The 21,837-nt window shown below is 43.3% G+C and overlaps 1 protein-coding gene across 1 annotated transcript in view; it reads right to left on the bottom strand.

Annotated features, from left to right (window-relative positions):
- Positions 1-21,837, bottom strand: part of ABCA13 (ATP binding cassette subfamily A member 13) — a 2,470,580-nt gene that overhangs the window by 462,650 nt on the left and 1,986,093 nt on the right. Inside the window, exons 46-47 of the mRNA XM_078686273.1 lie at positions 10,328-10,520; positions 3,137-3,246 (exon numbers count right to left, since the gene is read on the bottom strand). Coding sequence (XP_078542399.1) covers positions 3,137-3,246; positions 10,328-10,520 — 303 coding nt within the window. The remainder of the gene's footprint in view (positions 1-3,136; positions 3,247-10,327; positions 10,521-21,837) is intronic.

Genomic DNA, 21,837 nt, shown 5'->3' with positions numbered 1-21,837 from the left:
AAAAAGACAGGGAAAGAACCACGAGGGACAGCAGGAAGCATCGGCAGAGGAGCAAGCAGTAGCACCCCAGACTGCCAGAGCAACCTTATCCGGCTGAACCCCCAAGAGCAGAACAGAACACATGCCACCAAGATAGAACGGCCGCAGGCAGCGAGAACGAGGACAACACAGAGAGCAGCCAGCACAAATGGCTCGCAGGAAGACAACAGACACCTCTATGCGGCATCCACCCCGTGGGGGCCGGGAGGCAGGAACAAGGCCCCCAGCAGCCAGCCCAAGGTGAACCAGGAACCATGCCAGGGCAGGGAAGGACACCCAGCAGGGAGCCCCACACGCCCCGGATCGGCCTGTGAAACGAAAAGAAAAAAGAGAGACACCGCTACGAGGTACTCACCGAGGGGAGGGGCCGGCAGACAGGAACAACTCTCCCACCTTAGGCAGGCAAATCGCAGAAGCCCACAGCTTGCAGCATTTCACAATGGTGGCGCATCCGCAATGAGGAAGAAACTGGGACCAAAAACAAACAGGCCACAGCTACATAATGCAGGGCTCAAAGGGAACAATTAAGAAAAATGCTGTGCTGTACTTACGCCCTGGCCAGCCACCAGTCATAGTCACTCCCGCCAGCCACACTGCATCAGAATGCCTGACTTCCAACACCAAACCCAGGAAGTCAGGCTATACCCAGAAGGAAGCGCCCCAGAGTCCCGAAGAAACATCCAAGTGAAGGAAGGCAGGGGAATCAAGAAACGAGGCATGTTATCCACCGGGCCAGGCAAGAAGACAAGCCCAGCAACCCGGAAGGACCCGGGAGGCCGGCGCACCAGCACTCTTGCGTGCCGGCTGGGAAAACCAAGTCTCTCAGCAAGGGAGGCAAAGCACCAGACACCCCGACCGAACAGCCAGGCAGCGGGGTGGGGAATATCAAGAAAGAAAGCCACTCAAGCCCAGCAGGAGCAGCACCAGCATCCACATCCTAATTCTGTCGACAGAAAGAAAAAAAGAACAGGCGGAATGCTGGGCAAGTACTGCTTATGCAATGCCAGTGGGAGGGGCTATGGGTTCCAGCATTCCTCTTTTCTTTTTTCTGTCGGGAGATGATTATCTCCACTTTGTTAATGAATGGGACGAGGACAGAAGGGACCTGGGGGTAATAGTTCTTGCTATTACTCGCCCTAATACTACCTATTTGTTTAACGTCGCACTCTCATTGGTGAGAGATAGATGTGTTCCAACGCACATAGGGATCTGTGATCTGTAAGTTGCACAGGAATTTAGGAAGCATTTGAAAAAAAAATTGCTGTGTTATTTTAGAAGGTGTCATGGAATCAATATTTGCGTGTGATATTGAATTTGTTACTAATTACATAAAAAATACCCGACTCTGATAACAATTGGGCCTAAAGTCTTTAAAGAGTATTTAATATTTTCGCTGCTTTGGGCTTCGTGATTAGGCAGTATCCCTCAGTACTGCAAAGTCAGAAAGAGTTCGTCAACTAACTGAAACAAACATCCTCACGTTCAAGTACATTTCATGGAGTCCATTTGCTTCCCTGAGAGAACATAACTCTGTCTCGTTGTATTTCTTGCCTCACTGGCGTCAAGGTCAAACGTATAAAAATGAGCTGCTTGCTTGTCCTTCGGGACTGAAATAAAAGACATTGATCTGTCTCTCCAACATAATAAAACACTCCAAACAACCTCGCCATTAAAGTTAGTTGCAATACACGGCCATATCCAATTCGAAATTCCTAATTCACTTGAATAAGTACATAGCATACACCGCCTTTGTTTGATAAACAAAATACATTACATGCAGGTTAAGATATATAGAGTAGTTATAAAGCAATTTCCAGTCCTACTAAAGTTTACCAGAAAGGCACAATGTATTCTGTCAGTGTCCAGCTCTGAAAACATTACACGTTTGTTGGTTTCGCTATGGGAACATAAATATGTTGTGGTTGGCTCAAGTTATAGGTCCGCGGTAGCGCAGTGTTTGGAGCTGTTTTCGGCTGCAACATGATAGTGAGTTCCTAACAGTGCTATTCTGCCTTATATATGCAAGTAAATGCACAGCAATAGCACAATAAAACACAGAAATACCCAAACAGCAACACGCCACATCAACCCAAACATATACACAATAACATTACACCACAACAGAATATATAACAGATCAACAACACAAAACAACACAATAACAGCATAGCACAATAATATTTTTTTTCTAGAGTGTTAGTCAAAAACAGCATATTCCAGCAGCAGTCCAGTGAAAATAAAATGACCACTGCCAGGTATGCTGAAGTACTGCTCCTCCAGTCTTACAACTCTCTGCTTGAGGTCACTCACAGCTCATGCTTTAAATGTCAATGGCTGTGCTACTTCGATCTTTTTTGTGCAGTTGGGGCTGTTTTGAAGGAGCAACGTTCGTTGATCATATTTTAAGTCAGGAACTCTATTTAGTATTATTTTGGATGTATTTTTATTGTGTGCTATTTTTCCCCACAGACAAAAATATGAATAATGATTCCCTGCAGTATAGGCAAATTAAAATGCCGAAAACAGGAAAACCCTTACAGTATGTAGCAGGCTGTTAAATAGGATCTCGGTGCAAATTAACACTGCACTGGAAATTAATAGAAAATACAATGAACTCTAAATCCCCATGAAGAATTCCCTTTACCATAACGATAGTAATTTTCATCCACATCCAACTCCAAGTCATGTCGAACTTCTTTAAAAATAGTCTTGTATCTCACTAATGGAGTAAATCAAGCAAATATTCAATGCCAACAGGGTTCGTATTAAAGTGAAACCAAGCACAGTTAAAATCCTGCAGAACTAACCATCTGAAACAAAATGCAAATTCCAACTCATCGATTGATGATCTATACTAGTTCCAGTCGCCCATATTTCCACATACTTAGACATTTCTTATTTTGTATTATATATCGATATTTATGTATACAAACATCTACTTAGAGTAGATTTGTAGGTCTTTCCCAAAGATGATAGTAAAGTTTTGATCTCCGGATACAAAAGCAGATTAAACTTACATTTCACAATGCCACATAATATAATTTGATAGTTAACAGTCTTTTATGATACAATTAGAAATGGTGTTTAAAATAGTTACCCAGAGGTAGTTCTAATCACCGCTTTGCCTGCTGTAGGTGGAATGTCCGAAGTTAGCATCTTAAATGTTGTACTCTTTCCTGCTCCGTTGACCCCAAGCAGTCCAAAACACTAGTGAAAAAAACCGAAATGTAAACATCTTAAGGAAAAAAAGCTGCCAAATAATGAATATTCAGGACAATTTTTTAGTAAACGTGCTAATAGGCCACACGTTCTGAAAGAGAACTCTTGAAATGCGTACGCTCTTTTTTTGGAGTCGGTGAACCTCTGGCACCCCTAGAGAGGATCAAGCTGGCACGGCACACAGTGAATATTTGAGACAATGGAAGCAAAATACTGCATTTCTCACAAGATTTCCCTACAAAATGTGTTAAAAGCAATAAGTGTTACAGACAGCCCATGAAACACAATTTCACTGAGCATTCAATTTACAGTGAATTAATTTTCCATTGCCTATATCACCTGCATGCATATTTCGATTCTGCTCCTTCTAAGTAGATTCTAAATTATATATTAAACTTCTGTGGGCATGGTACAGAAATAAAACCACATACCCCACACTATCACGCAATACACAGCAGAGTTAGTCATTTTACAAGCTCATTTAGCAGTGGTATCCATCCAGTTCGGAAAGCAGATCAAACTGGGTCGCAGAGATCACAACATCCCACAAACTAATTCCATTATCTCACGGAAAGCTTTATACAGAGGGTTGGAAGTGGGCACATGCATGCCTTGGAAGTCCACAATATAAAGACTGTACCCCCATTATTTCAGGGCTTGCAGTATCAAAGGTGGACATCATGTTATATCAAGACATAGAATAGGCTAGAATTATCTCCACTATGCCCTCATTGTCTACCAGTGATCGGTGCAATCAAGTTATGGATGCCCACAATATGCCAAAAATCCCACTATTTTGGCAGTATTATACGAATGGGAGACCAAATTATAATTATGCAAGCACATAAGACAAAAACGTACACACGAGCATCATTGAAGATTATTGTGATACTTATCCTATGCTCTCTCTCTGCTTCTTGTTGCTCTTTGACCCTTGTTTACAGTTCATGTGATGTGCCAGGAAGCCTGTGTCCCATATACAGTGAGATGCAGGGCCTGCTTAGTTTCATGGTGAAGACATATAGGTCCTGATTGTGAGTTAGACGGTTTTGGATCTCCCCGCTGACACACGGCCAAACCTGTGTGTGCCCCGACCGCCAGATTATTGCTTTTTCAGTCATTGGTGGGTGGTTCTTTGGCATTCCCTCAAAACGAGAACATCAAAGGCAGTACCTGCACGGCATGTACTGGTGCAGACCATGCCGTGCAGGGGCTGGGGAGCATGCACAGGGGGGGCACCATGTCCCTGAGGCAACAGGAGGCCCTTTGGGGTCTGCTTTGTTTCCTCTTTACTACTGTTTCCATCACAGAAGAACTGCCATGAAAACCTTAACCGAGAGGCACCTCGTAATATGTTTGGCAGGACTGCGGCAGTCCCGCCAAGCATTTAGTGAACTCAAGACTGCCGCACCACCGCCTGGGATCTCTAATCCCTGGCAGTTGTGGCGGTGCAATGGTGGTCCAACCGCCCTAGTTGTAATAGGGCAGTCAGAAAACCGCCATTTCATGCCCCTGGAGGTCTGGAACTCCGTTGACCGCCAGACTCGTCATCAGGCCCATAATGCATTTGCTGTTAAGCTTCAGGAACTAATTTTAGACCCCACAGAGAAAAGAGTACTGTACGTCAGCTCTCTCAAAACTACAATCTGTGCTTATGAGATAGGATGAGAGTGGACTGCTGTCCCTTCAAACATGCATAGTTTGAAGCATTCCCTTTTATACTCGTAAAACACAATAAGCGATTGACTTGAGTTCAGATTTTTCATAGTTAATCATTTCATTCCCAATTCTATTTTATATAGTTGGTTGCAATCTTCTGTTTATGTGCAGATCTATTTTTCTCAAATTTATTAGCAAAGCTGGATCTCTTTAAAAAAAAACATAAAATATAGGGCTCTTAGCTAAAATGGGGACCATTGAAACAATATCGAAACCATACATTTTGTCGTACAGAAACATCTTGTCAAAAATATCGATCACAAAAATATTTTTTTTCGATACTTAATGGTAAGTATGATTTTTTTTTTTTTAAAGTTGTGTTATACTAATATTGGAAAAATATACACACAAATATATATTTTTTAAATATATATATAGTTATAAACAGTAAATAATAAACAATTCAACATATAGGGGCAGATAACAATGTCAATCAGAAGCATTCCGACCAAAGTCAGAGGCTTTCCAACCGACGCAGTCGGTTTGTGGTCCGACAGCCCAATTACAATGTCAGCGGTCAGAACGTAAACCAACTGGTCATTCCAATGCTGTTCCAACCGGCTCTCAGAATCTTCCTGCCAAACGGAACTGCACCATAGTCTCCTACGGATGGCGTTTCCGCCGTCGGGATTATGATGTCGGTTTCCCAAAGCGTTTCCGTGCCGGCCTTTCTGACACAGAAAGGCTGACGGAAAGTGACTTTGGGGACCCCTTGCAGGGCCCTCTTGCCTCTGTGGCATACAGTTGTGGGCCGAGGGGGTGCCTAGGGCCCCCTCCGGTAACTCCCTGCACTGTGTGGCAGGCACCATGGGGTTTTACGCCCCAGTTCTCTATAGGAGCCTGCATTGTGCCCAGTTTACAGCCATAACACTGGTTCCCATAAAGAAATGTGCGTATCTGACCGAACAGTGTTAGGTCGCATTGTAATCAGGCGGTTGGAACCGAGATCTAGATGGTGTCAGTCGGAGCAAACTCTGACTTACATCGTTATAGGCCCCTGAATATTAATATAATGCAAGTTACATATTTTTAAGTAGTATATAAACATATATATATATATAAAGACAAACTTATTTACACAAACACACACACATATATGTGAATATTTGCATATTTAAATATACATATATAATATGCAACTATTAAAAAAAACCTATAATTTATATTTTATTTTTCTAATGTTTTTTAAATATACCAATATGATAACTATACATATATTTTTTAACATACACATATAAAAATAAATGCATGTAACAAATTAAATGCATTTTTTTAAATATTTTAAATTTAATTATACATAGAACAGTAAACAATGTATAACACATGTTTTACTAAAAATATGTAAAAAATTACATAAATGTATATATATATATATAAATATAAAAATATGAAATTAAATTTATATATATATATATACACATAATACTAAATGTGTGAACAATGCTAAAAAAAATATTAAACTCCAAGTATAATTAATAAGCTATTCCCATTCCAGTCAGTCCAACAGTAGAGAAAGTGTTTGACACCGAAGGGCTAATATTTTCTATTCGCACTCCAGTGTGTGCCTCAGTAGGGAAAGCCTGGGACTCGGGAGGAGTAACATTTACTATTCCTGCTCTAGTGTGTGCAACAGTAGGTAAAGCGTAAGACTCAGTAGGGAAAGCGCTAGACTCAGGAAAGGTTAAATTAACTATTCCCACACCATACAGTGCCACAGTAAGGAAGTATTGGACTCAGGAGGGCTTAAATGTACTATATTCACTCCCGTCTGTGCAACAGTAGTGAAAGTGTTGGACTCCAGAAGGGTATATTTTACTATTCCCACTGCAGTTAATGCAACAGTAGGGAAAGCGTTGAACTCAGGAGGAGTTACATTTACTATTACCACTCCAGTCTGTGCAGCAGTAGAGAAAGTGTTGGGCTCAGGAAAGGTAAAAGTTACTATTCCCACTCTAGTGTGTGCAACAGAAGGGAAATGGTTGGACTCAGGAGGGGTAATATTTACTATTCCCACTCCCGTAGGTGCAACAGTAGAGAAAGCATGGCACTCATGAAAGATTAAATTAACTATTCCTACACCAGTCAGTGTTAACAGTATGGAAAGCCTTGGACTCAGGAGGGGTTACATTTACTATTACCACTCCAGTCTATGCAACAGTAGGGAAAGTGTTGGTCTCAGGAAGGGTGACATTAACTATTCCCACTCTTGTGTGTGCATCAGTAGGGAAATGGTTGGACTCAAGGAGGGGTAATATTTACTATTCCCACTCCCGTAGGTGCAACAGTAGAGAAAGCATTGCACTCAGGAAAGATTAAATTAACTATTCACACACCAGTCAGTGTTAACAGTATGGAAAGCGTTTGACTCAGGAGGGGTAAATTTACTACTCCCATTCCAGTATGTGCAGCAGTAAGGAAAGTGTTGAACTCAGGAAAGGTTAAATCACAAGTCGGTGCAACAGTAGGGAAAGGATTGGACTCAGGAGGAGTTACGTTTACTATTTCCACTGCAGTCTGTAAAACAGTAGGGAATGTGTTGGACTCAGGAAGGGTAACATTTACTATTCTAACTCTAGTCAGTGCAACACTAGGGAATGCGATGGTCTCAGGAGAGGTTAACTTTACTATTTACACACCAGTCAGTGCAACAGTAGGAACAGCTTTGGACTCATGCGGGGTAAAATGTACTATTCTCACTCTGATTGGTGCAACGGTATGGAAAGCATTAGACTTAAAAGGGGTAAAATGTACTATTCCCACTTCATTTACTGGTACAGTGCTTCAATACAAAGAAATAACATATTTTAACAACTCTATTAAATACCCAAAAATATCAAATTCAAAATATAAAAATTAAATATCTTAATGTTAACAAAACCTTTAAAGATAACATAATTTTTTTCCCCTTAATTGTTAACAGTTAACACAAATATTATTATTAGAATTTAAAAACCACACTATGGGCCAGATGTAGGTGAGGGACATTTACCGACTCATAAATACCGAATTTTACCGATTCGGTATTTATGAAACGGTAAATATGAATGAGGGAGATGTAGCTAATTTTTCATTTAGAAATACCGAATCGGTAACATTCGGTATTTACCGATTCGGTAAATACCGAATCGGTATTTCCTATTGTTTCCTATGGGCTGTGAAGCCCGTAGGAATCAATGGGAAATACCGATTCGGTATTTACCGAATCGGTAAATACCGAATGTTGCAAGGGTGCAGGGGGTGTCACTTTGACACCCTCTAGCACCCGAAGTAAAGGCACGTGTTACATGTGGCACTCATACATGCCCTTAGGGCATGTCTGTGTGTCACATTGCACAGTGTGCATGCACAGATGTGCATGCACACCTGCATTCGGTATTTTACCACACAATAGAATTGTGTGGTAAAATACCGACTCTTAAGGGCCTGTGACACTCTCAGGAGTGTCACCTACATTTGGATTTACCAAATCGGTAAAATTACCGATTCGGTATTTTACAGAATCGGTAAATTTACTGAATCGGTAAATTTACCGATTCTGTAAAATAATGGCCCCTACATGCCATTTCCTAAATACCGGTCGGTAACGGCCGAAATCGGCGGTTACCGACCGGTATTTGGGCTCCTACATCTGGCCCTTTATTCCCACAATACATTATAGTTGACAATCAAAATGTAATAGAAATAAACAAAGTATAACACAATTAACATATTACATAATATTTTTTCAAATGAATGAATACTTTTTCTAATGAATGAATACTTTTTTTAAATGTATGATTACTTAAATAACTTACCCCATTCCTCTACAAACTAAACATTACACACCTAAAATATAACTTAACAAATATGGTAAGTCCACAATTAACATAATTAATAAACAAATATTTAATAATAATGTAATACTTATCAATACATCACCTGTAACCACAACAACCCAACAACAGGGACCTGATATATAATTTAAAAACATCTTAATTACATAATTTACATAATTATCAAATAAATCATTAATAAGATTGTTTTTAATTTAATTATAATTAATTTACTTCCCACCATGTACCTCTATTAACCCCACAAGCCACACCTAAAACATAACTTAAAAATAAATTGATTATATAATTTACATAATTAATGATCAGTTAAATAATGAACAATTAAAAATTATTAATTAATTAAAATGTATTTACTTCCCACGCTGTACCCCTACAAACCCTCAACTCTCACCAAAAACATAACTTAAAAAATAAATTAATTACATGATTTATATAATTATCAATTACATAATTAAAAAGCAATTATTAAATAATTATAATTACATAACTTCCCATCCTATACCCCTCAAAACTCACAACCTGCTATGACCTTAAAATTACAATAAATAATTTGTTTAAATTAAAAAACAACTAAAAATGTGCAAACTATATTAGAAACAATACTTATACAAATAATTTGTAACATATACCATTAAAACATTCACTATAATACATGAAAATAATTTAAAAACGATATAATTAACAACAATATTTTTGTAAATAATTCTAACAACATAGACATTTTTTACATCGATATTACCATCTTAGATGTTTTTGTAAGGAGTATTAACAGATATATTTTTGGCATTGATATTACTTACCTTCAAAAATTGATATTCTTGTCAACGATATTCCTGTATCACATTTGTGGATATCGTTATTAAAAACTTGATATTTCTGCAGCTAGATATTATTTAATCAATGTTTTGTCCAAATACCCCAAGGTATCCTTGTTCCCACAGAAATACAATATGAACACTGCATATCTTACTTTATTTATCATCAGTGATGAAACTGTGGGACAGATACACAAAGGCATTTATGAGAAATTGAATTAGTACTCATGTAGTACTACTTTACATTCTCAAAATGCCTTTGTGAATTTGTCCCAAAACATATAAAAGTGGCCTATAACTGGAATTTTCATGGAATACTCATATATAATTAGTACAAATGGAAAGGAACTTGCCCTCTTTGCACTTTTACTATTAGGGAAATAGAGATTTCTAGAGAGATTATTACAGCATTTATGAGTACATGAAGTAGTACTGCAGGAGTATTACTTCATGCTTTTATGTACTGTTACCATTATGTTTTTTAAGTAAACCTTCAGGAGGATATACACCATGTGGCAGCACCAGACAATGCATTGCTTGGCCAAACAAGGGACTTCTGTGCTCGCAACTAATGTGCTGTATGGTGTGTTAGCTTCTTTTTGCGCACAATAACTGGTACCACAACCTACAACATCCAAAACCCATACAGAATAGCTTGTATGCAATACAATAGGTATTAAAAGTAAGAACATCATATGTTACCTCTCCTCTTGGTATGCCCAAGCTAATGTCATTGACAGCAACAGTTTTCTTATTAAAACGTTTGTAGCATTTCCTGAGGTTGTACAGCAGTAGGATATCCTTTCCAGTGTATCCAGCAAAGACTCTCACTCGCTCCGCTTCCACATCTCGATCTCCAGATGGACTCACCATACTATGGACAGAAGGTTGGCCTCTGAAAAAGAAAATGGAAGCTTGAGGAAGAGAAATCAATAAGCTTTAATTTCTAGTTTAGTTTCGAGGTTAGAAGTATAAACTTAGAGCATAATTTACTAACAAGTGAATAAAATTAACTTCAATAGAACCACTTTCAACAATCAATTGTATTTTTCTATGCGGTGGACATAACAAAACACATTTTAGGTTTCCAAAGCTAGTTTACACGTTTAAAAGCATACGTAACTGTACTGTTTTGCTTGTTTATTTTTCATGTTCTTTATGAATATGTTCAAATCCTGCATATAGATTAAAAAAAGTCATACAGTGGTAGGGAAAATTATTTGTAGGCGAATAACTCACCATAGTCTGAATTGCCTCATTTATTGAAATTGAAGAAGAATTCCATTTGATCAACAGGAATAAATAGTAGTTAATACTGAACAGTCATCTCCCAAGAGACAGAAAGATACCCCCAATGATCTCTGTCCAGGAAGATTACGCATTATGACCCTGCAGCTATTTATGATATCTAGAGAGGAGTCTTGGATGGATAGACCATCATTTTGAACACCTTATCCAAGTCTCTTAACTTCTAGTTCAGTATATTAAGAGTGTGTGAGATGTTTTGTCAGGAATGCACTTTAACTTTAGTCAATAGAGGATAACCTAAAATCAACTGTAGGGGACTGTGTGGTTCTTTCTAATTTACTGTATTTGAAGGTGCACAATCTTTAGTAAACATCTCCAGATCTTCAGACTGAATCATCTCCCTCTTAGTTACAGCACTGTAATGGTGAATGTCCTTTTCAAAACCAAAGCAATCCCCAGGGGCCTGACGTCTCACCCAGTGAGAATAGAATCACCTGAATGTACCCACAAATATTTGAACATTGTCACCTCTTCTTAAGATTAGAACACATTTTATAAAAGAAAATTGTTAAAATGTTTTATTCTACTGAAGACTACATCATCAACATCCAGAGCATCCCAACTAAGAAGTCTCCCTAAGGAGACAGAATCTTTACCAAGAAAGTTATAATTGAAGTAAATACATGTGAGGGTACGGTACCAAGATAGTAAAGAAAATGTGTGTGTTGAACCTGGCCCTTTTCTGGCAGGTTCACCCCGAAACTTTTTTGCTTTTGCCTAGCCTGTTTCTGTAACCTGGTGTTGGTGATTTTAGGCCTCTGCGCACTTTTTCACTGTGGTACAGTGTAAAGTGTGTGAGCTCTCTGTGTATGTGTGGTGAGTGACCTGCCCTCCCATAGGAATGCATGGGGAATCTGTGTGACCATGGTAGTTCCTGATGTGTGGGGAGTGAAGGGTCGAGTTTGGTATGTGCGAACTCGCGAGATTGAATGCTGCGTAATGATGTATGTGGCATGAATGTGTCTAGTGTGGAAGTGCCACTTCTAGACATGGGTGTGCGTGTATAGTGAGTCTGCTGGCACGTGATTGGCTGGAGCCTGGCTCCAGGAGTGCCTGGGCCTGCTTGTGGATTGACTGTCTGGTTTGAGGGTGACAGGGGCTGGGGAGCCCCCAGGAGGTTGTCTGAGTCAGCCCTTGGTTGAATGACTGCATCTGCAACTAGAGTGGTGGGAGGAGATAGCACCTGGGAGTCAATAGGGCTGTGCCTGCCTGCCACAATGCTGGCTCCACCTCCTGCTGGGCGGCTGTCGCCTCTGCCCCTCACACTGAAAGGAGTTCCCTATAACCAGTTGTAGCTGGTTCTCACACTGCCTGCACCCTGCAAGACAAAGGATTTTATGGTATAAAAAGGGGCTGTGTCCCCTTACAAAATGTTCTTGTTTTTTACATGAATCCTGCCAGGGGCGTGCTGCTGCTTGGGCCCAGGGGAAGGCTTGCCCCTGGGCCCTGCCCAGCCCCTGGACATCTGATGGACTTTCCTGGGGGAGCTGGAGGACTTTTCTTTGTTGGAAGCTGCTGTGCTCCCTCTCTTTGTCCCTGGACTTGATTTGTAGCGCTTTGGGGAGTGCTGGACTTTTTGTTCCTAGGAGTGCCTTTTTCCCCCCTTTTGAGCGCTGGGGCTGTGACCTGCTGAGGCCCCTTTGCTATGAGAGCCCTTCTTGGGGGGGCTTGAGGTCTGCCTGCTCCCTAGCGCTTCGTGAGCGCTTTACTTGTACTTTTGCTGGACTGGTGACCTTTGGTTGCCTATAGCGCTGGGAGCGCTTTATTTTCCCCTTCTAGCGCTTGGGAGTGCTTATCTTTGCCTCTAAGCGCCTGGGAGTGCTTTCATGTCCTATAGCGCGGGGAGCGCTTCATTTTCTCTATAGCGCAGGGCGCGCTTTATTTATGTTTGCTAGAAAACCTCTCCATCCACATCCCGGGGCCGCGGACGAAGCACCGAAGGGCCCGCGCTGGGATTGGGCCGCTGTTGGGGGCTCGGCCCGGTGGCCGCGCTGCCATTGGCTGCCCTCAGGAAGAGTTGCCGCGCACCATTGGCTGCCCACCGGAAGGAGAGAGCCGCGTCATCACCGGGGCTCCAGTGAGTGAGGGAGAGCCCCGGTCTGCTGTTAGAGCCCGCGCGCCGAGAGATTTCCGCCGCGAGGAGAGCGAGGCCCCGGGGAGAGAGCCGCCGGAGCCCCGAGGAGCAGGAGCTCCGGTACCGCAACCCGCCGGTGAGTGGAGTACGGGGGCGGTGTGTGAGACAGAGAGGGGGGCGTCGGGTCACATTACCGGTGCCCTCCCCCCCAGTAGTACTACCGGCGTGTATGGGGCCTTGAGTCACGAGCCCTGAGAGACTCTAGGAAGCCATTTGCGTACTTAGAGCCTGCGAGGCTCTCACCAGGCTCCGGGGGCAGTTCCTTGTCTTTTGAGTCCCCCGAGCGGGACTCCGACTGGGGGGGCATTTTTTAATTCAGAGCCCACGAGGCTCAGAGGGCGCAGTGTGGTTCGAGCCCTGAGAGGCGCCAGGGGCATTTTTGGCAGTGGGCTGTTCCCCCAGCGTGGTGGCCTCTTTTCCGAGTCCCGAGAGGCTCATAGGCAGTGTTGTTCAGAGCCCACGTGGGGCTCGAGGTGGTGCCATATCTGTTCTACGAGCCCTGAGAGGCTCCTAAGTGCCGCATCTGTCTCAAGCCCTTAGAGGCTCCACCGTTAAGGGGGCATATTTGTTTACAGGCCCTCTGCTACACAGCTGCCCAGCACTTTGTGGGCAGCTGCCACGTTTAGGCCCCTGACATTGGGACACAGGGCGTCCTAGCCCCAACAAGGCCAGTTGGCCTACGGACTGCCACAGGTGGTGGCGTATGTGTTTTTGCGCTATTGAGTTGTGTTCTGGCACCTCTGAATGTTTTTATGCATCATGTGTCTTCCTTGTTACTACACCTCTGAATGTTGTGATGCATCATGTGTAATGTGTTCTTGCTTAAACCCCTAAATGTATTTTATTCTTAGGTGGTCGTGTTTTGCCTAGTAGAGTTTATGCTAGAGAGGTTATGTGTCCATGCGTGATCTAATGAAATGAAATGAAAAACAATTTTTAACGCGCAACTAAGCCCAGATGGGCGTCAAGGCGCCTAACCAAATAATACCAGATAACAGAGACTGATCCTAATTACGGATAAGCCCTGACAAAACACCAGGTCTTGAGCGCCTTTTTAAAGGAAGACAGAGAAGGTTGCATCTTAATCTCAAGAGGTAACAGGTTCCATAGTTTGGGAGCAGCAACAGAAAAAGCTCTGTTTCCCCAACGAACGCTTTTGGTACGTGGGACAACCAACAGATTCATCTCAGAAGATCTTAAAGATCTGCCAGGCTGATACCGGGTCAGCAGGGCACCAAGGGGGTCACAAGAGCCCTCTGCCAAAGCTCGATAGACAAGACAGAGGATCTTAAACGAAATCCTGAGATGAATGGGCAACCAATGAAGGCTCCTTCTGGCCATCGTAGCAGATGAAGCTTTAGGAAGTGCTAAGACAAAGCGAGCAGCCGCATTTTGAACTACCTGTAATCGCTGAATGAGCCCCTTGTTGGAGTCTACATAGAGCGCATTACAGTAGTCCAACCTTGAACCTATCAATGCTACTGCCACCTGTTTGCGTGCTGAGGGAGAGAGATAGTGAAGGATCCTCCTGAGAATCTTTAGCACTCCCCAGCAGGTGGCCACCGTACGGTTGACCTGCAGAGTCATGGATAGGGAGGTGTCAAAGATTACCCCAAGGTTTCTTGCTGACTGGGAAGGGGATGGACAGGTTCCCAGTGAGGCCGGCCACCACTCATCCGACCAGATATCCTGGTCCTTGCCAAAGACCAGGATCTCAGTTTTGTCACCATTCAACTTCAGGGAGTTCTGAAGCATCCAATCAGAGACTGTCTGCATACAGATCCTGAAGTTGATGGCGGATGATGATATTGAGTGGGCCAGTGACACCATAATCTGGGTGTCATCGGCGTATGACACCAGTTCCATCCCCTGAGATTTTACTAGCCTTGCAAGGGGGGCGACATAAATGTTAAATAGGGTCGGACTGAGAGCCGACCCTTGTGGCACCCCACACTGCAAGGACATAGCAGGGGAAAGGAACTCACCAAGCTTGACTCTTTGCTCCCTATGCTGTAAAAAGAAATGCAGGAGGTTCAGAGCCATGCCGGAGATCCCTGCCTCCCTCAACCGAGATGTAAGCGTTGAGGGAGACAGGGTGTCAAATGCCGCTGTGAGGTCTAGTAGAACCAACACAGTAGTTTGGCCAGCGTCCACCTTCCTACGGATGTTATTTGCCACCATAGTCAGAGCTGTCTCCGTACTATGCGCCTTTCGGAACCCATGCTGGGAGATGTCAAGATACCCAGATGAGTCCAGGAAGGCGGTAAGATGGCCATTGAGGTGTGTCTCAAGAATCTTAGCGGGAGCGGGTAACAGTGAGATAGGTCTAAAATTTTTCAACTGTTCCGGGTCCAGCGTGGGCTTCTTGAGTAGAGGCTTCACTATCGCTTTCTTCCATATTAGGGGGAAGGTACCTTGGGTTATAGCACCATTCATAACTTCCAGGAGTGGCGGGAGCAGTATCGCTCTGCATTCCTTCAATATCCTCAGAGGACAAGGATCTAAAGGTGATGAGGATTTAATCCTATCGAGTAAAAGCTCAAGTTCTTCTCGGGTCAGTAGTGGAAAGGCCGTTAGACTAACCGGATGGTCTCTAGTCCAGGCTTGTAATTTGTTCAGGGTTTGGAGTGAGGAGTCAGCTAAGGACTTTCTCTGAGTTTCCAGCGCAAGATAGATGTCCTCAATTTTTTTATGGAAAAACTCTGATATATTGTTGCAGAGCTCCTGCGAACCCACAACTGGATCCGGGACCTGAAGGGAACAGAGGGAATCTACAATCTTAAAGAGCTCCCTGGAGGAAGTAAGGGAGGTGGTAAGATTCGAGAAGTACTGCTGCTTTTCCCTGATAACATTAGTTTTGTAATCGGCAAGCAGACCCTTATGTACTTCCCTTTCAATGGGATCCCATGCTTTCCTCCATTTTCTTTCCTGTCTTCTGCAGCCTTGACGAAGGAGTCTAAGTGAATCCGTGTACCACGGGGCAGTGGGCTTACGGCGAGCCGAGTATCTAAAAGACAGGGGAGCCAGCTCATCAACCGCTAAGGTGATAGATTCAGAGAGCAATACCGCAGCATCTTCCACATCTCCCAGGGAGGAGAAGGTGAACTTCTTTATGTAAGGTTCAAGAGTGTCATTGGTGATGTTCTTATAGCTCCTTTTTGGGCCTCTGGAAGTGGAGTACAAATCGGATGTTCCTTCCAGAGGAAGGGCCATCAGAAGAGGGATCGCCGAATGGTCCGACCAGACCAGAGGCACCGGGGTGTCAACAGACAATCTGTCGTCGTTAGTAAAGACTCCATCGAGGGTGTGGCCCGCCAAATGAGTAGGGCTGTTGACCAGCTGTATGCATTCACAGGCAGCTAGTGCGTCCACTAACCTGATGGTATCTGAGTCTCTTGAGTTGTCCAAATGAAAGTTAAAATCCCCAAGAATGGACAGATGGGAATTGCCAAAGTAGGGTTCCAGGATTCTGAGAAGGTCATCAATGAACGTAACTCTGGAGCCAGGGGGTCTATAAATAAGGATTCCTGAGAAGGAAACCGAGGGAGCAAACAGGATGGAGAAATGCAAGGCCTCAAAAGAGTCCGATACTACAGACAGGGCTTTAATCGTGCAGGGCAAAGTGGCCTTGCAGACAATAGCAAGTCCGCCCCCTCTGCGTATGGGTCGGTCCTGTTGCAGTATTTTATAACCCTCTGGGATGGCCATCACTAGGTCATGTCCAGAAGACTCTGATGCCCATGTTTCTGTGACAAGCATCCAATCGGGTTGCCTGTCTACCACAAAGTCATGGAATGCAATATTGTTTTTAATAAGGGATCTAGCATTGATTAAAAAGCCCTTTTTTATCAGAGTATTCCTATCCACTTTAGAAGGTATGAGAGGTAATAGTCCAGATTTGCACGTGTGACAGCGGGAGGAATGCAGGATGCCCTCTGGGGAAAATCTATGGGTACATGGTAGACATGGGGGCTTTAACGCTAATAGCTCGGCCGAGGAGTACAAAAGCGTTCCCTGAGATAGTGTGGGTAAAAGTCCAGTGTCCAGCCCGTTCTCAGCGCGGACGGGCGCAGACGGGCTGGACTCTGGCTCGACTCCGGCGCGAAAACGGCGCGTCCGCTTAGCGCGTCCGCTACGCGGAGTCATGGCCGTCTGTTTTTATAGAGCCTAGCCCTACCCAAAATGGCCGCCGCCGTATTCCGGCCGTGTCCCCGGCAGGCCCGCAAAAACGTACAAGCCAGGGGTGAATAATAGGTTGCCAGAAATAGTAGCTGGTGCGGACTTCTGCATTAGTTTATTATCAAATTGGTCCTTCAAAAGTTTTCACATCTAAAATACACAAGAACCTCCCATTTTAATGTTTTTGTGAAGTTACACAGGGGCAATGTATAGACAGACTGCTTTGAGACAAGCTGATCGATTAAAGGCGGTCCATACTAGATAGATGTGATACAATTCAAAAGGGAATGATTAAAAAAAAACATTAACTTTTTTTTGTTAAATAAAAAAAAGGAGGTACTGATTCATTAACAAGAAATCCGATGCTACAAATTAAACACTATTTTGAATCTGAAGCAAATTCTTGAGAAAGAACTGTCCTTCCCAAATGCACCTCTCGACTCCCACCCATCAAAATGTACCTGAGGCAAGGCTAGAAAATACAGCATTAAAGAGCTGCTGTTTATCCCGGATGATCTTACCTGCACAACATATCAGCCATAATGTCAAGAGCCTCAAGCTGAACAGACACATCTTCCTGCTTGGCAATAGCACTTGTAAGACGTCCTGTGATCTTCTTGCAAACATTTGCAGCCAATGCAGAGCCACTGGAAGCTGGAGGGAGTTCTCCGATCACTGTTTTGAGGCCGATGCTTGAAATATCTCGCAGATGTTCTTTATCGGAGAGCATGTTCGTACACAGAGTATCCACTATTGTCTCTACTTGGTACTCCTTCACCTTACTAACCAAAGGTCCAAGACATTTTACAGCCAAGTTTTGAACTTCACCATTCTTGTCTTCCAACAATTTCAAAATCATCTTTACGACCTTCCTCTCACTGTCATCATCCAACTTGATGGAATCCTTCTGCAGCTCAGTCATCAAATCATTTGTTGCCATGAACCTGAAGTCCTTGTCGCTGGATGTCATTTTCTCCAGCAGGTTGGAGATATGGTAAGAGGCGCTCGCCATGTTCCTAAAGAGTGGTGGAAACGCTGACACCGGTGACTTGTGCTACTCCTTTTGCCGGAACACTCTACGCGGTCAGATCCCAAGATCTATTCTATTTCTTGCCCAAGGCCCCGTTGTAGGGGGGCGCGGCCCTCTTTTGGAGACTGTACCCTGGGGGTTCCGGGCAGATGAGCCCGCCCGGCCTCCCCGTGGTGTCCGGATTTCAACCCTGCTTTTACGTCCGGGGAGGGAGGGTAGGGGGCTCGCGGGCTGGGTGGCAAACAGGTCTCCCCCCTCAGTGGCTTCGGTTGGTTCCCGGATGCTTCAAACAGTTCAGACAAGAAAAAAACTAGTCCAGGAGCAGCGAAGGGAGGGAGGGAGGGGATTCGCGCACGACGCTCCGACGGAAAGGGTGAAAGTTAGGTCTAGGCCTATAGTTATTAGGATTGCGTAATGTGTACCTACCTTTACCAGTAGTTACTGGTTCTTACCTATAATTGTTCTTTTGTGCTACACTTATTCTATGATCTACAAAGTGCTATTGCTAAAAGTGTTGATTCTGACAGTGGCCCATGTGGCCCTGTCCTGTACATAATCCCTTGTGAATATTGCCCGTGCCAGTTGGCACAATGTACATGTGTGATTTCTATCTGATGTGTTTTGACAATACAGAAGTTATTTTTATATAACCTTGTGTGGAGTTCCTTTTGTGGTGTGCCTAGGATGTTGTTGCTGTTGTGTGCGTGCGCAAATGCTTTACACATTGCCTCCGGGATAAGCCTGTCTGCTCGTGCCAAGCTACCGCGGGGGTGAGCAGGGGTTATCTTGGCGTGTGCCTCCCTTGCCCTAACTAGAATTGTGCTTTCTGCCTGGCTTTGGCGTCAGCCTTAGCCTACCAGAAATCCCAGTTCTTTCATTGTTGGTCAGCGGTGCGGATTAGGACTTGTGTTTGCGCAGTACTACAGCGACAACTGGCTACATTACAAAACTCTGCATTTTAGATAGTCACATGTTTGGGATTATTGTTTATGATTTTGTTTTTCCTCAAGAGTGTCAAATCAAATCAAATCAAATCAAAATAAGCTTTATTCGATATTCACAAAGGATATCATAAAAGCAATCATTACATTTTGTTGAAACACAATCATCATAAAAATATTAAAAAGTAGAAAACAGCCACGGATTTAAAAACACAAAAATACATGGGCTATCATAAAGATTTCCTGAATTTGAGCAGCAATTTCAAAAACTGTTCCATAGTGCATATGACATCTTTGTCCTCCAACTGTTGCAACCGAACAAAGGCATCTCTACAAGTCCTCAAGCCCCATTTCTTCAAAAGAGGTCTCAATAAAAAATTTCTGGGAACTAGATAATATGTACAGAATAATATGGAATGAATGTTCGATTGAGGAGAAAGGTCATCACAAGGGCAGGGGCACAGATTTCGAGACCAATTATTACAAGAAGGGAATGTTATTAGACGGTAGAAGGAGCCCAATCTAAATCTGGTAAGAAGCATTCTAGAAAAGTAAGAAAGATAAGAAAAATCAGTGGAAAGATACAATTGGATACCCTTATTTAAAGTAATCATTTGGAAGTCCAAAGTTGTTTTATTTAATTTTTGGATAGCCCACCTCTTGGCTTCCAGATGGTCCATTAAGATCTTTCTCAGGGTTTTCCTAGAGATGTTCTCCAAAGACATAGGGTCAGTATAAAAATCTAGGCGTCCAATTTCACAAAAAACACTTTTTACATATGCCAGCCATTTCGTGTGTTTTGCCCCTTCTAGTTTAAGAATGTCCAAAATTACTTCTCGATTTAATGCAGCTTCCGGTGTGGACCAGATTTTATGCCATAAGAGAAGTGGCTCAACTTTAATTACATCTGAAATGTATGGTAGGCCTAACTCTATGTGGGTTATATAAACTGATGTTGATTTCGGTGTTGCTAGTAGATACCTTAAAAAATGGTTTTCTACTATTTGGATAGATGATATATTCTCAATCCCCCACAGACCAGCCCCATAGATTGCCGTTGAGACACATTTGGCTTTATAGATAATAATAAGCTGTTTTACTGGTCTCCCCCCTATTTTGCTGGCAAAGTCTCGGAGCGCCCCAATTGCTCTAACAAAAGCAAGTTTCCTAGCTTTAACGGCAGCCTGCCATATCACCTTTCTATGGACACAGATGCCCAGATACGGAAAATGATCAACTGTGTCTATTCTTTGGCCTTCAATGAATATGGGACATGGGATTTTCTTTAATCCCTTACTGCATACCATGGAAAAAGTCTTGCCAATGTTCACTTTCAGACCCCTTCCATGCATAAAATTTGAAAAAGCAGTAACAGCTCTTTGTAGGCCCAGTCGTGTTTGAGATAAAATAGCCGCATCGTCGGCATACAACCAGATTGGTACGGCATGTCCTCCCACTTTCGGGTAGTCACATTCGATGTTTTTCAAGTGATCTCCGATGGCGTTTATATAGAGAGAGAAAAGCAGGGGGGCTAATATTCACCCCTGCCTCACCCCTCTGGTGATGGTAAACCTTGGAGAGCACTCCCCCCTCAGACCAAACCGCACCCTGGCCCCCGCATCTCTATACAAATTTTTGATGAAGTCGAGGATAGATGGATTTATCCCCAGCTGCTCAAGAACCTTCCATAGCACATCATGGACCACACAATCAAAAGCGGAGGTTAGATCTATATATGTTACGTAAAGATTGCCCCTTTTTACCTCCACATATTTGGATATAAGGAGATGTAAATTGAGGCTCTGTTCCACCGTGCCCCTTCCAGTTCGAAAACCATATTGTAGTCTTGAAAGAACATCATCCTCCTCAGACCAGTTCTGTAAACGTTTTAAAATTATACGGCCCGCGACCTTCATTAGAGAGTCAATCAAGGAGATGGGCCAATAGCAAGATGGTAGATGCCTATCTCCTTTTTTATAAATGGGTATCACAATTGCCTCTGTCCAGGTGGGTATTTGGCCAGGCGCATTTGCTGAGTCCAAGGCAGAGGTTAAGACTGGGGCCCAAAAGTCTGGCTCCGCCTAGAAAACATCCGCTGGGATGGCATCTGGCCCAGGTGCCTTTCCAGAAGGGCTCTCCCTTATTGCAAGCATGACCTCCTCACACGTAAAAACAATACTGGAAGTGCCCTTTCTTGAAGCCATTGTGGTAGGGGTTGAGGAAGGAGTGGAGTCCGATGAAGAAGTATTGAGAGAAATAGGTCTACTATATAGTTTTTGAAAGTAGGCGGCCCAGGTATCTCCGTCAATAGCAAGATCAAAATTCCTCGCAGGAATGTTTACCCATGGTAGTGGGGCATTTACGAATTTCCAAAATGCTGAGGAGTCACAGTTCCCACAGGTTGTCAGCAAAGTCTGCCAGGCTTCCGCCTTCAGAGTTCTTTTCCTGTTTTTTATGGCTAGGCGATATTGAAGTCTGGCCTCACGTATCTCCGTGGGCAGCTTTGGGCTCGAGTGTAAGGCTTTCTTCAGTAATTTTTGTGCTTTAGTGCAGGCTTTATCGAACCACCCTTTGGGGGCAATGGGACCTGATTTGAACTGGCGGGTAAGTAGCTTTTTTA

The sequence above is a fragment of the Lissotriton helveticus genome, chromosome 4_1 (genome assembly GCF_964261635.1).
Source record: "Lissotriton helveticus chromosome 4_1, aLisHel1.1, whole genome shotgun sequence".
NCBI classification, from domain to species: domain Eukaryota; kingdom Metazoa; phylum Chordata; class Amphibia; order Caudata; family Salamandridae; genus Lissotriton; species Lissotriton helveticus.
The sequence above is the reverse complement of the archived record's forward strand: the minus strand, read 5'-3'. Positions and strand labels throughout refer to the sequence as shown.